This window comes from Beta vulgaris, chromosome 1 (genome assembly GCF_026745355.1).
Source record: "Beta vulgaris subsp. vulgaris cultivar EL10 chromosome 1, EL10.2, whole genome shotgun sequence".
Taxonomy (NCBI): domain Eukaryota; kingdom Viridiplantae; phylum Streptophyta; class Magnoliopsida; order Caryophyllales; family Amaranthaceae; genus Beta; species Beta vulgaris.
In genome coordinates this window covers 61,417,212-61,431,043 of record NC_079202.1, presented here as the reverse complement: position 1 = coordinate 61,431,043, position 13,832 = coordinate 61,417,212, and the positions used below count along the sequence as shown (strand labels likewise).

The window sequence follows — 13,832 nt, the reverse complement described above, 5'->3', positions numbered from 1 at the left end:
TATTTCTGCTTGGCAAGATTCTACGCATATGAAAATTTTATTTTTGGCGGTTAGATGGCCCAAAAATAAAAACTCAAAGGCTTTTCGCGTTTTGTACTTGATTCCTCTTTCAGATAGGAAACCCTAACCCTCCCTTTCCATCATCTTCATCTCAATTGAACAACACCATAATCAGATTCGAAGAACTCATTTGATCGATGGTAAGAATTCTTTCCTACTAGGTTCTAAATTCAATTAATTCTTTTTTTTTTTGTCGGAATTCATTGTTGGTTATTAGAGGTAAGATTTCTTTCCTATGAATTCGGTTTCGCTGCGAATTTAATTCGATTAGTTCTTTTTTTTATGTCTTTTGTTTTATAATTTATTCATTCTGAATGATTTAGGGTCTTTCACAAGAGAAAGAGATGGACGAAGAAGATTCTGTTGATCTTTCATCCGTGTATGAGACTCTCGAGAAACTCCATGCGGCAGCCGATGAAGTGTTATCACGGTAACATACACATGCGATTTTTCTTATACTTTAATGTATATTGTTCGTCTTGTTTTGATATTATTCCTATGTTGAAACCTAAAATTTCCGAATTGGAACCCTATGTTCATTATGATTTGTGTTGGAGCAGAAATTTGGTCTCATTTTCTTTTAACTTGGTTTTTTTTTTCGCAGAACTTGGGACTGCAAAGTAGTCTGATTTTTGTTATAGGGCTAGAAATTGTGTAAATTTTTACCTTGGGACTGCAAATTAGTCTGAATTTGATTATGAGGCTGATAATTGGTTTAATCTTGAAGTTGGGGTGGCTAGTTAGTTGGCTTTTGATAATGGGCTGGTTTTTGGTCTGTTTTTTTCTATTTGGATTGCCTGTTTGTGTAATTTTGTGCTATAGTATATGTAGTCAATTTCAGAGTACTAACAATGGATTGGTTTAAAAGCCCAGGCCTTCGCCGTTTATGCCTGATTGGGATCCTCCGTATGAATTTCCCCCGGGGCGTAATGATTGCTATCTTCTTGCTTACAAAGACGCTCGTGTCGAATACATTGAACCTTCTGCTAAGGATGTCTTGGAACTCTTCAACTCTAACTATGTATGTCATGCTACTACACTACACTTGCACGTCTGTTTTGCCTATGTCTTGATGTACTGGTTATGGATAAGATATCTTTATGAGTTTATGATTATGTCGCCGACCGTGTTGCAGCATACTGACTATGAGCTTGTCGATTGTCTCGACGTTTGTGTTGCTCAAGATTATGAGGTCTTTGCTCATTTCAACTTCACTGCCAAGCCCAAATCAGCTCCTCTAAATGCTGATGATTTTTCTACTAAGGTGTTCTTTGCTGAGATACAGTCCAATTCTAAGGGTGTAGCGGTTCCCACCCAATACTGTATGTTGGATGGTGAGCTCTCCCTTAATCCACTCTGTCATCGTTGTCTTAATTATCACATTTTTATGTCCCTGTCCCATTGCCATCTGACTATTTTAGATTAATTGTTGGACCTTTTGTTTGCTTACTCCACAATTCTGGACTTTTCTGTTTGCTTGCATTGCCTTTTGTTTAGCCTCTCAATCTAATTTATACGTTATCATAATTGTATAAATTCATTTTTGTACTCGCGACTAGCCTACTAGGTAGACACACTTCTAAAGTGTAAATGAATCGTTTTTATGTTATATCTGCTGGTTTGGGCCATATATGCTTGTAGTATTTTTTAGAATTAACTTCTTTTTATTTTTATTTTTTGGTGATTGTATTATTATATCTTCTTTAAGCAAAGGTGGGGATGATTGGAACTGATTTAGAATTGGTAGGGCTCAAAAAAGTTTTTATTATTGTGATGGTGTTTGAGGAATCAATTCAACAACTTCAACATCCTTAAGTGGGAAATGGGTAATTCATAAGTGCTGTTAAATTTGATTTTAATTCTAGTAGTTGTGCTCCCCATATACATTTAGTGTGCGTTCTGTTTAAACTTATTTTATCAGGTTTGAGAACTTACCAGATTAGTTTAAGTTCTTAAAAATCAGGTCTAGTTAGTTCAAGATAATGCACCCTTAGTAGCCAAGATTCAGCTCTATATCTAATTTTGATCATGGGTTTTTGTGTGTTCAGTTTGATGGCAACCTTGACCTTTTCATCACCACTTCTTCGGTTAAGGAGTGAAACACTGAAACATAGAATGATGTGTGGAACATTAGGTTGATAGAACCCAATTGATAGTGTACCATGATTTTCTTTTCTTGGGATTGAATGTATTAGGAATTATTATGAGAAATAATTATTATGTTTAGCATATGACCAATTGTTCTGAAGTGATTATTTTTTAAGGTTATCAATGTTAGAATAAGAACGCAATTGTGTAATAAGATTTAAGGGATAAAAAAAAATAAAAAGAATCTTTGTCAGATTATGGTCTTGATTATCAATTTTCTTGTTTAACGTAAATCCTCTGGACCTTTCTGGAGATCTTTTTATTGATTGTATAACCATCTTCAAGAGTGTTATTAGATTTTATTTTTTATTTTTTTTGAAGAGAGAGTGTTATTAGATGGATTCTCTAAAAAAAAAAACGGAGGAAGTTATCATATAAATTCTATTTTTATTTTTTATTTTTTTTAAATTTTTGCTTTTCTAAATGCTGCAGTGCTCCATTCTTATTTTGGTTTGGCATTATGTACCTCTAATGTTAATAATAGCTATTCCCTTGCCCTTTTTTATTGATTAGGTTAATTTTCTTGATCATTTTCACATGGATGTCAGGTGTTAATATGAAACTTGGCTGTGAGATGTGTCCGGAAGTGATTGCTCATCCCACCTCTGGCCCTGATGAAGGGCTCTTACTACTTGATCACAGTCCTCACTTTGTCCGGACTAAGAAAGCTTCTTAAATGTCTCCTCAACTCCTCCTGAAATCTACAACCCTCGTTGTTGGGTAGTGTATGTGAAATGTGAAATTTCTAAATTAATGGTTACGTTGTGGTTTTGAGAATCAGAGCCTGTTCTTTCCAGCTTATTTTCAGTTTAATTCAGTTCTTGACAATACTTTTACTCACATATCACTATTCATTTCAATTCAGTTCAACTGTTTTATGCCGAAGAGAACAGGCCTCAGTGATATTTGTGACTCAATTTACCTTGTAGTTGTTTTTTTTTTTTTTTTTTTTTTTTTTTTTTTTGTAGTATTGTTAAAGACGAGAAGTAAATATTTGACTACTATGTCTTTGTATGCAAGGACCCTTGATAAAATACTATCATGAAAAGAAAAGTATATGGGCCTCTTTGAGCGGCTGTATTTGCTTTCCTAACTATTGGTCTTGTTTGGTAAATAGAGTTTAGTTGTTAATGTTTAGAGTTTGCTGTTAGCGTTTTAACTTTTTTATTCAATGAATTTGACTGCTGTTTATATAAATATGTTTGGTAGTATTTAGTTGTTTGATAAAAGCTGATAAATATTTTATGTTGTAAAATGGCAATTATGGATATTGATCATTATTAGTTTGTTTTATTATTGTTTATTTTTTATAATAATATTATTAATTCTTATTCTCATGCGTGTAAAATCAAATCAATTGGATAAATTCTATAATGCATCCTTCATCCACTTGTCCAACACTCTCCAACGTGTTACTTGTTTTTATGGTTGTTTTATTTTTATAATTAATATTATTAATTTATCTTTTGTTATTTTTATAATTCAAATGTTGGGACAACAATAAACAACACTGGCACAAGTATGGGCCACTAAGCAGATAAGAGCACCCATAATGGCAAGCTACAAGTAGTTGTAGCTCTGTATGCCACATCATATTTCCAAACTACAACATTCCTAAACTACAACCTCTCCCATTGGAAAACTACAACTACTTGTAGTTTTTGTAGGTCTCACATGTCATAACTCCAATTATATATAGAGAAAGTGTATTGGAAAGTAAGATATGAAAGAAAAAAGTAAAAGTGGGGCCCACAAAAATTGACAAAGCTAGTAGCTTTGTGGAGCTACTGGGCTTCACATAGCAACAAGCTAAATTTGTCTCCAATAATAAAGCTAGTAGCTCTACTTTTTAGAAAATTGCAAGCAAGAACTTCCAAACAATCATTGGAGTTGCTCTAATACCTCATGAACACAGCGTCCCTGTTCAAAATGTTAATCACCATAGAACTACAACAAAATCCTTTCTAGTCAAAGGCGAACACAAGACAGAAATAGAGGAAAGTCCTACCCAAGAACCAAAAACTTCGTATATTGTGCCTACAATAGTGATAGTAGAACGACTAAAGTAGCAAGAAAAACATCTGAATTGACCCGAAAACTCTGTTGGGTAAATTTGTCAATTAATTTGAACCATTTAGAAAACTCTGTTGTAAACGCTGCTTAGAACAGCATTTCCAAAGTCACAGTTTTGGGCTCAATAAATACTCCAATCGAAAGCTCTCTGTACCAAACCGCAAGAAAAACCTCTGAAGTGACCCAAAAACTCTAAACTCCCTTGAAAAAGCTCACAACCAAACAGAGCCATAACTATTTTAATATTGAGAACAAAAAGTGGTAATGATAGATTTTAAGTAGGAAAGTGTTGACTGTTGAGGTTCATAAGAAACTAAGAAAGCGTGCAACCTTGTGCTACTATTATGATGTAGGAGATCAAATGATCCACTAACGTTATGAATATTTTAGTTAGAAGAAAGAATAGAAGATAAGAGAAGAATTTAAGACAAAGAAATAGAAGAAAGAGAGAGAATAGAGAGAGGGAGGATTCTTCATTTCATTGCTTGGGGTCCAGATTCAGCTCATCAGGTAGCTTAAATACATTTGGCATCAATCACCCACTAACAGAATGTAACTATATTCCCTATTTTACGCTTAGTCACATGACTAGTAGCTAGCATTGGCACGTGCCTATATCATACCTTCCCCTTTAGGAAACTTTCCCTCAAATTTAATTACAACTTTAAACACAAAAAGTACTTGTAAACAAACATATGGCAAAAGGATAAACCCATATTTCAAGGGGCTCCAAAGTCAGGAAACTTTTACTCAAAAATGTCAGCTGGCAACCAAGAAGCATTCTCAACTGAACAATCTGTCCACTACACTAGGTATTGAACTTGTGCCTTGTTATGAAACTTCACCACCCTTCTGTCAATAATGGGAGCTGGTATGAGAGAGTGCTCAGTGTTTCTTCCTTGCATCCAGGTGGGGATGTGAATAGCTTGTGGAAGGGTTCCATGGAAAGCCTTCAGTTGTGATACATGGAAAACATTGTGTATTTTGGATTCTGAAGGGAGCTCTAGCTTGTACGCCACCTTACCAATGGCTACTGTAATTTGATAAGGGCCAAAGAACGTTTGGGAGAGCTTGACATTAGCTCTAGATTGCACTGAAGTTTGGTGATATGGTTGTAGTTTTAGCCAGATTGTGTAAATCTGCATGTTGTTTCATTCTAGACTGAGCTCTTGTGAGTTGCAGCTTTAGCTGGTTTATCATTGCTTCTCTCCTCTGGTAATCTACTTCACCTATTGACGACTCACCCAGCAGATAGGGTAGGTATAGTGGTGGGTGCTGTTTATATACTACGTGTGTACTCAGCGTCTGTTTGGAATACGTGCTAAATAGATATTTCACCACTTAAGGCTAACAGACTACAAATATCGCAATGATACTATTTTGGGAGCCGTGCGCGTAGGCGCGCGGAGAAACAACTAGTATAAAAAAAAATTGAACTAAATAAAAAAAAATCGGACCAAAAAAAAAATCGGACCAAAAAAATTTCGACCAAAATGTTTTTTCAAATATGATCATATAAGAGAATAACTCAAAACAAATTGATGACGAATCATCGGTATAACCATCGAAAACCACAACTTCTTTGCAAAACTCGAATATCAAAATCAAAAGGTAATGAAATTCCTAATAAAGTCCATAAACCATTGATTAAATCAACCAATATTCGCGAAAGTTTTGTCTTCTATTTGAAATAGAACAAGTTAGTTAGGACGTGAGAAAAAAGCCAAATCTATAAATAATTCCAAAAAAGGAGACTAAAACGGATTGACGCCTCTTATCAAGATTTCTGAACCACCAGCTCAAAAGATGTTCATCTAAAAACTCACATTGATGTTTAATTTTCTTAATTTGGCCCTACAACATCTAAAGTGATATTTAACAGATAGATGTAGTATGCATTAAAAAAATTCAGTTGAGTCCTAAATATTAACTTACCCCTACGATAAACTGCAGTAAATAGAAGCACCATTGAAACTGTGATCCATCACTCTTGAACAACTACCTAAAAAATAAATAAAAAAAGAAAAACAATAATAAACATGAAATGAGAGTTCTACAAAAATTGAATAATACACTATTATCTGGTATTACCAGCAAGGCAGTAACCACCTTTTTCGTTATCTGAACAAATTTTGATCAAAGTATCATGAAATGCTAGAGAACAAAACTTGATCAACCTTCACAAGTGATGTAGCTCTCTTAAGCAAGGTTTTAGTTGGCACTTGATAATTGTTGACTATATCAATCACTTCACGGATTTTTTTCAACTCAATTTGCAAATTTGATGGTTGTTTTTTTAGATTTAAGCACGGTTTGGGATGAATAGGGGAAGAGAAGATCCATAATGCAACTCTACTATATTATCATATTTCATCCAAAATCTTCTTCTTCCACGTAGTCTTCTATCATGATTTTCACCTTGATTTTGATAGCAAATAAACATGACATTACCAATTTCAACATAATCAAGACATACTACATCATGATGAACCGCTTTCTCAACCTTCTTCCCAATTTCATTCACATAAACTTCAGTTTTGTAATCTTCAAGTGCAAGATAGATATAAAAAAATGAAGTTCCAAAAAAAAAAAATTCGACAATATAAAAAAATTCGAATTATATAAAAAATTTCGGACCAAAATGTTTTTCAAATATGGTCATATAAGAGGAGAACTCAAAACAAATTGATTACGAAGCAGTGATGTAACCATCAAAAACCACAACATCTCTGCAAAACTCGAACATCAAAATAAAAAGACAATGAAATTCCTGATAAAGTCCATAAATCATCGATTAAATCCACCAATATCCGCGAAAATCGAACATTAAATCAAAATTCCAACAAGTTCATAAAGAGCTTCAGAAAACCATCATACAATAAACCATTATCTGCAGAAATCGAACTCAAAATGAAAATTGCACACAAATCCTAACACTGCTTTCCAATGACATACCACGCAAAACCCTAATGCAAAATCGAAGAGCAAATTTCAAGCACGAAGAAGATGATGTAAGATACCACCAAAATTTTAGCGAAAATTGAGAATTAAAAGATTTGAGCCTATGAGGGACTGGGGTTTTATCTTGTATTTAAAATACAACAAGTCGGTTAGACGTCAGAAGCAAGCAAAGACGCAATACAAAGGAAGTAAATCCGCACAAGTACTCAACTTGTTTATACCCACAAGAAAAACAACTAATAGAACGCACAAAATATATGTACCAGTTGCACACTGAAAACAAAAACACGAGACAAGTTCAAAAAGTCTTTAAGATAAAACAAAACAAAAATGATATAGGAAAATAAGCAAACAATTATTAGCATCATCAAAACAAATTTTTTATCAACATAAAAGACTAAACCTAAAATGCATCTCCCTCTTTCATCAGCACTACTAAGCAATATACCACCAAAATAGAAAACAAAGGATGGTTAGTAATAGATATGAGTTTGATCAATCTATTTTTCCGTTGTCAAAGACTAATTTTGATAGTGAAACGATTGGCAATTAGATGGAGGGTTCTTCGAATTACAAAAAAAAAAAAGTCACCATCAACCAAAGTAATATGCATCACACCATTAAATAATGTCATGGAATCTGATAAAGGTTTACATAACTGAAGTAGAATAACAAGTCCAACATCCAAAACCTTATCAGACACAAATGACAAACCTGAAAGTTTCTGCACAAGACCAATTCAGGATGGACCTTCCAAACTCAGACGTAGATAAGCAAAGCATTGTTAAGTAGTAGACTACTGCAAACAACCGAACAATCAAGAAATGCTGAATGAAAACATATAAAGTCAACCCATCAAAACAAGATCTCGAAATACAAAGCCACATTTAGTCTTTACTTATACCATTTGGCCATGGAATGAATAATCATAAAGCTTGAAGCAGCTGCATCACATGCATCCTATAATATATGCAACAATTTGAGATTTAATAAGTTATAAAATAATAAATAAAATAAATAAAACGCCAAACTCAACAAAATGAAGTTTCGAAAAAAAAATCGACAATATAAAACAAAAGTTCGAACTAAATAAAAAAATTTCGGACGATTTTTTTTTCGAATAGTCGAATACCTAGATGCTAGCACAAATTACTGCGACAACTCTTCGACACCGTCCAATCGCACAAGCTTCAAATATGAATATAAAAATTGTATGTAATAGATCGAATTCTAAGAAACCAAACCAAAAAGATGTATAACTATCAAAAACACCAAATCTTGGCAGACTCGAACATCAAAATCAAAAAGCGACAAAATTCAAAATAAACTTCAGGATATCCGCGAAACTCGAACATCAAACCAAAATATTCAATCAAGTTCGTAAAATCTCTAGAGAAACATCATATAATCAACTTATGAAGTACTATACGCAGGAATTCGAATTTGAACTCGAAATTTCACTCAAAACACTAATTGTTCTTTTAAAACCCTAATTTTAAGCGCGCAAATTCCAAGTTTCCAACCACGAAGAAGATGACGTAAGATCTACCAAATATTAAGCGCGTAAAGAGAGAGAACTGACAAAGGTATGAGCTAATGAGGGAACCAGGGGTCTATTTAAAGCAGGGTTAAGTCGGTGACATCACGCAGTTAATAGTTGTAATTTTCACGCGCTTAATAGTTGTAATTTTCACTGTTGGTAATTTTGACGCGATTAATTATTGTAAATTTCACGCGATTAATAATTATGATTTTCACTCGGTTTCGGATTGTTGGTGGGTTGATAACTTGATATTGGTTTATTTGACTTTTTTTTCTTTTTAGTTGTTAAGGTGTTCTTTGATTTTGTTTTTCTTTACTAATATCGGTGGGTGGACACATAGATAGAACAAAAAGTTATAACTCGTCTCAGTGAGCTCTAGCTTTGGTAATATAACTAGTTGATGACCCGACCAATTTCTCGGATCATTTACAAATGTAAATTTAAGGTTTTAACTAAAAAACTTGAGATATATAAGCATTGGATTATTCTCAAGAAATGATCTTCCAATTGCTTTTAAATTTTCTACATAATAAATTATAATGTGAATTTTTCATCTATATAACCATCGACTTTAACAATACATATACAGAAATGTATAATTACTTACAAATAATATAATACACTCTTGTCTTTGAATTGTAATATGTAACTTGTAAGAATATAAACGATATAATTACTTACAAATAATATAATACACTCTTGTCTTTGAAATTTAATATGTAACTTGTAAGAATATAAACGATATAATTAAATGGTATAATATGTGTTTCTTCCTTCTTATGGGCGAAAATGTATTTTGGGTAGGAAAATGTGGGATTAGTCCTTGTTGAAATACCTTGGTATGCGGCTTTTTAGATACTCTATTTTATCACAAAATCCTCTTTTTAATTAAATTACTAGTTTTTAGGTTTGGATTATGCCCCGAGAAATTATAATTTTCATTTATTATATTTTACTTTGAAACTATAACGTCAAGTATCAACTAGTTTAGTGGTTAATATTATAATATACAAGCTTATTTTTATAGGATTAAATGTTATACAATGCATTTTTTATAAATAGATAAATGAAGCTTTTTTAGGATCATTTTTTGGGAATTTCAAACTTCACACTAGCTTACATGCTGTATTACCAGGCCAAAGGGAACCCAATTGTACTGTTCAGTGACAAGGTCCAGTTATAGCCAATTCATCTTATTATGTAGCCTTGAATGATTTTAAAATTAAGCCTTCAACCCATCTAATGAGGCCCTTCAGTGGCTTTTGAATTTGGGCTTTCTCTTGCTCATTGGGCTTTTGTCAAACTCAACTATTCCACTACAATCTCTAACTTTGACCATCCAGTTAAATGAAAATCATAAGCCCATAAATCTTTAATTGATTATCACTTCCTTGTGGGCCTGTTCGAGTATGGGCCTTCATTGTAATAAGCAACCAATCTATATGGGCCGAATAACGGCCCTCTCCTTTTTTTTCAAAGCGGTGATGTGACCTGCTGACCCCATGATTAATGTCTAGTGAGTCCAAATATGTGCCGGTGCAAAAGATTAGAAAAACTGTCGTTTTGGACCAAAATTGACGCTTATATTTATATGACACCGAATTTTTAAGAGGAACACTTAGACTTTTGCACTGTTACATAAAGTGAGAGTTTTTAAGAAAGGAACCACCACTTTTTGAATAAAAAAAACTTTTATTAAGGAAAAAATATGAATATTTTAAAGGAGAAGGTGGAGATCACCAACTTTTTAATAGTATTTTAAGATTTTTATGGTGAAAAAGAATTCATTTATGTATGTAACATCTATTATGACATTTTCATTTAAGGAAATATGTAGCATCTATAAAATAACAGAGGAAGTATATCAGTTTGACCATATTTTTTTACCAATATATAAAAGCAAAAATGATTATATGAGATGTTGTTGGGTTTATTTCAATAAATATTTTCATAATATCTACCGACGTTTTGTAACTTTTACAAGAACCATGATTAGAGATATGCGTTAACAAACGTAAAAGTCGTGTTACACTAATTTAGAAACGAGGGTTATTTATACTTGTTAACAGTTGCCAGTCTTGCCACGCTTTTGCATGTGCTAATATATAATTTTGAAACTCCACATTTTTCTATTGTCTTTTACTAGCATAATTTGATAGTAATTGTGATCTAGATATAAATTGTTCAACAGTTAAATTGTTACCAGACGTACCACTAATGAAATAGGATTGTATTACATAGATTAGAGGTTGAAGATAAGACAGTACATTTAACTATAGTGTTTGTTTCATTCGTATGTTTTCTTGATAAGGACATCTTTCGTCGGTATGATATAAATCAATTCAACGGTGCAAATGCAATGCCATGAAAGTAGTATTTTCCCACTTCTAAAGTTGAAAGCTTAGGAAGTAAGGAAATGGCATGTCTTCTATTTGGAAAGACTTATCGATCAAGATATGAGAACTTAGAATACTAAATATAGTCTCAAGGGTTAGGAATAAAAGTTAAAGTCAATTATTAAACATTACTCTCTCAGTTTCAATATAAAGCACACACAATATTCAATGTCGAACTTTAATTTGATTGTCAATTATTTTCAATTTATATTAATAAAAAAAATTTGGAAATATTATTATTATAGTATTTTTCAAGACAAATCCAACAGTATAGTTTTTATAATTTTTTCTATCATATTATGAAAGATATATGTGGTCAAATCAAATTTTCATAATACGTGAATGTCTTATATTTTGAACAGAGGAAGTAATATGTATTGACTACACATAATTTTGACATATATTTTCAATGTAATCTTTTAATAATCTTAAAATATATTCAATGTTGATCATAATTAACAACTTCAACCATAGCATCCCGCATCCATGAAGGACGATTACGATCTAAAATTATAGTTTAATTTTATAATTTGGGACGTCTCAAATTATTTGTTCAATTTTTATACTAGCTACTATGTATTAGGTATTTTGTCTCTTAAAATTAGAATCTGCCCTAACATTCTAATTGGTTTTTTATTGCATGCCAACTTGATCCAAAGCAAATATCTTAAGAGTAAATGACGGAGTATTAACGGATTGTTATATTTACTTTATTTTTACTTATTCTTTAAAAAAAAATAACAAAAAAAAATTCAGGAAAATAAGAAAGGCTATAAAATAATAAGAGAATGCATGCCTAAAAAAATATTTTAAAAGGTTTAGAATTAAAAAAAAAAATAAGGTTAACAAAACAAACCTCTTTATTATAAGCCTTCTCATTTGAGGAGTGACCGAGTGATCTTAAGAGTTGTCAACCTTCTTATTATTGAATTTTTAGTAATTACCAATACATGAAAACATTATTTCTATATAATTTCTCCTCTCATTTATTATATACACATTAATATATTTTTTCTAATATGTTTAAAAAGATTAATAACTCGAAAATAACTCAACCATTTTTCCAACCTATCTAGGCATGGATCTTAAAATTATAAGGACAAACCAAGCCGACCATGAAAAGTAACATGGGACTATGGCAGCATGTACCAGAATGTCTCAAATATCTCTTATAATAAATAATTGACATCTTAAGCTTATCTTAAATCTTAATAGGTCCCGCAACTGATATTGGCTTAAAATTAATATAGGAAGTCTTTCTTTCTCTCTCTTTTATTTTTTTTTCTTTTAAATGAGGAGCATTATTCCTTGGTAAAGAAGAAGATATTTCAATTGCATTTATTTTGTAATAATATACGTGGGTATAGGTTATTAACTAACTAGGTAGTAAAATATTGTAGGAAAAAAAAAACAGAAACACGAAATTGAATTATGTTTATATCATTGTCTTATGGACTTCTAGCTTGCTAGTCGCTAAGCACAAATAGAATAATATATTTATATTCAATTTTTTTTTTTATAATAATCATCAATTTATTCACTTTCGATCAATATTGTGCAACCGTATTACATAAACAATTTTTTGCAACAATGATATCTATTTCATATAAAGTGCATATAAAGTGTATATCTAAATTTATTGATAGATTTAGAACTCATCTAAAGCTTATTTTTTCTGAAAAAAATGTAATAAAAGTTGAATGGAACATATTTAAGTATCATGTATGAAAGTGACACATATGACATATTGATAGAAAGTAAATACAAAATATTCTATTCCTAAGTTTAATATATATTTTTGTAAATTATGGATTCTTTTTATATACTTTATCTTCCTAGGTTTCATATATACTAGTATTATCTTAACATATCTTGTTAGTTTTTTAGCATTTTCTATCAGACAATCACTTACTCCTCCATGTCCATTTTAGTAGGCTGCTAGTCTCATTTTCATTTTAGGAATGCATTTTTTGTTAGTCTCAATTCGACCCCAACCATTTGCTACCATTTTCTTGTTTGTGCGGAGAAGTGAGGTGGAACTAAAAAGATGAACCAAATTAGTAATAATTTCTTGTCAAAAGTGAATACAAAAAGAAAAATCCCCCTTAAATCACCAGAAAAAGTGCCACATATTAAGCCACAAAACCTTGTTAGGTAGTATAAAGAAGTGGACCCTCCAGCCAGAAATGCAAAACCCACTAATTACCCACATAAAACTTCAAAACACCATTATAGATTTATAACCACAATAATAGTAGGTGATGACAGTTGACAGATCACATACTCCCATCCTTGTAAAAATATTAAACAATCATTTAACTTTTATACGTTATTAGTAGAGGTGGAAATAAGTCGGACCGATACGGTTTGGGTCGACTTGAGACTCAACCCAGCCTGTTATTTGCTATGTGAAACTGCTATGTTAAAGAAATTTTATTTCACAGCCTGTCTTGCATGAACCCGCCTATACGACCAGTGTGTAGCTAAGAATTAAAAAAAATAAATAACATTAAACACAGGCCGCCAGGCCTGTAGGTTGCATGAGACACGAGCCCGAACTACAAGCTCGTAGGGTCCAAGTCGAGCTGTGGATAAAATCTGAAAATTTCAAGTCCGGTCCGACACGTCATATTACTCACGGGTTCGGGTCA

At 32.1% G+C, this 13,832-nt stretch overlaps 1 protein-coding gene and 1 long non-coding RNA gene across 2 annotated transcripts; one reads left to right on the top strand and one right to left on the bottom strand.

Moving 5' to 3' along the window:
• Positions 1-3,419, top strand: LOC104906270 (hypothetical protein). Its single transcript, XM_048648158.2, has 5 exons — positions 1-200; positions 384-490; positions 934-1,081; positions 1,196-1,394; positions 2,757-3,419. Exons 1-5 carry the CDS (start codon positions 198-200, stop codon positions 2,882-2,884), a joined length of 585 nt encoding a protein of 194 aa, XP_048504115.1. The 5' UTR covers positions 1-197; the 3' UTR covers positions 2,885-3,419.
• Positions 3,420-4,129: 710 nt separating this feature from the next.
• LOC130591778 (uncharacterized) lies at positions 4,130-8,917 on the bottom strand. Its single transcript, XR_008969833.1, has 2 exons — positions 7,957-8,917; positions 4,130-6,283 (listed from the first exon to the last, which is right to left on the bottom strand). It is a non-coding gene; the product is annotated as an uncharacterized LOC130591778 (long non-coding RNA).
• Between the last annotated feature and the right edge of the window lie 4,915 nt (positions 8,918-13,832).

Excerpts from the sequence above, each read along its gene's own strand:
- LOC104906270 (XM_048648158.2), top strand. Across the intron at positions 491-933 it reads GCCGATGAAGTGTTATCACG|GCCTTCGCCGTTTATGCCTG; the intron begins GTAACATACACA and ends TTAAAAGCCCAG. Across the intron at positions 1,082-1,195 it reads AACTCTTCAACTCTAACTAT|CATACTGACTATGAGCTTGT; the intron begins GTATGTCATGCT and ends ACCGTGTTGCAG.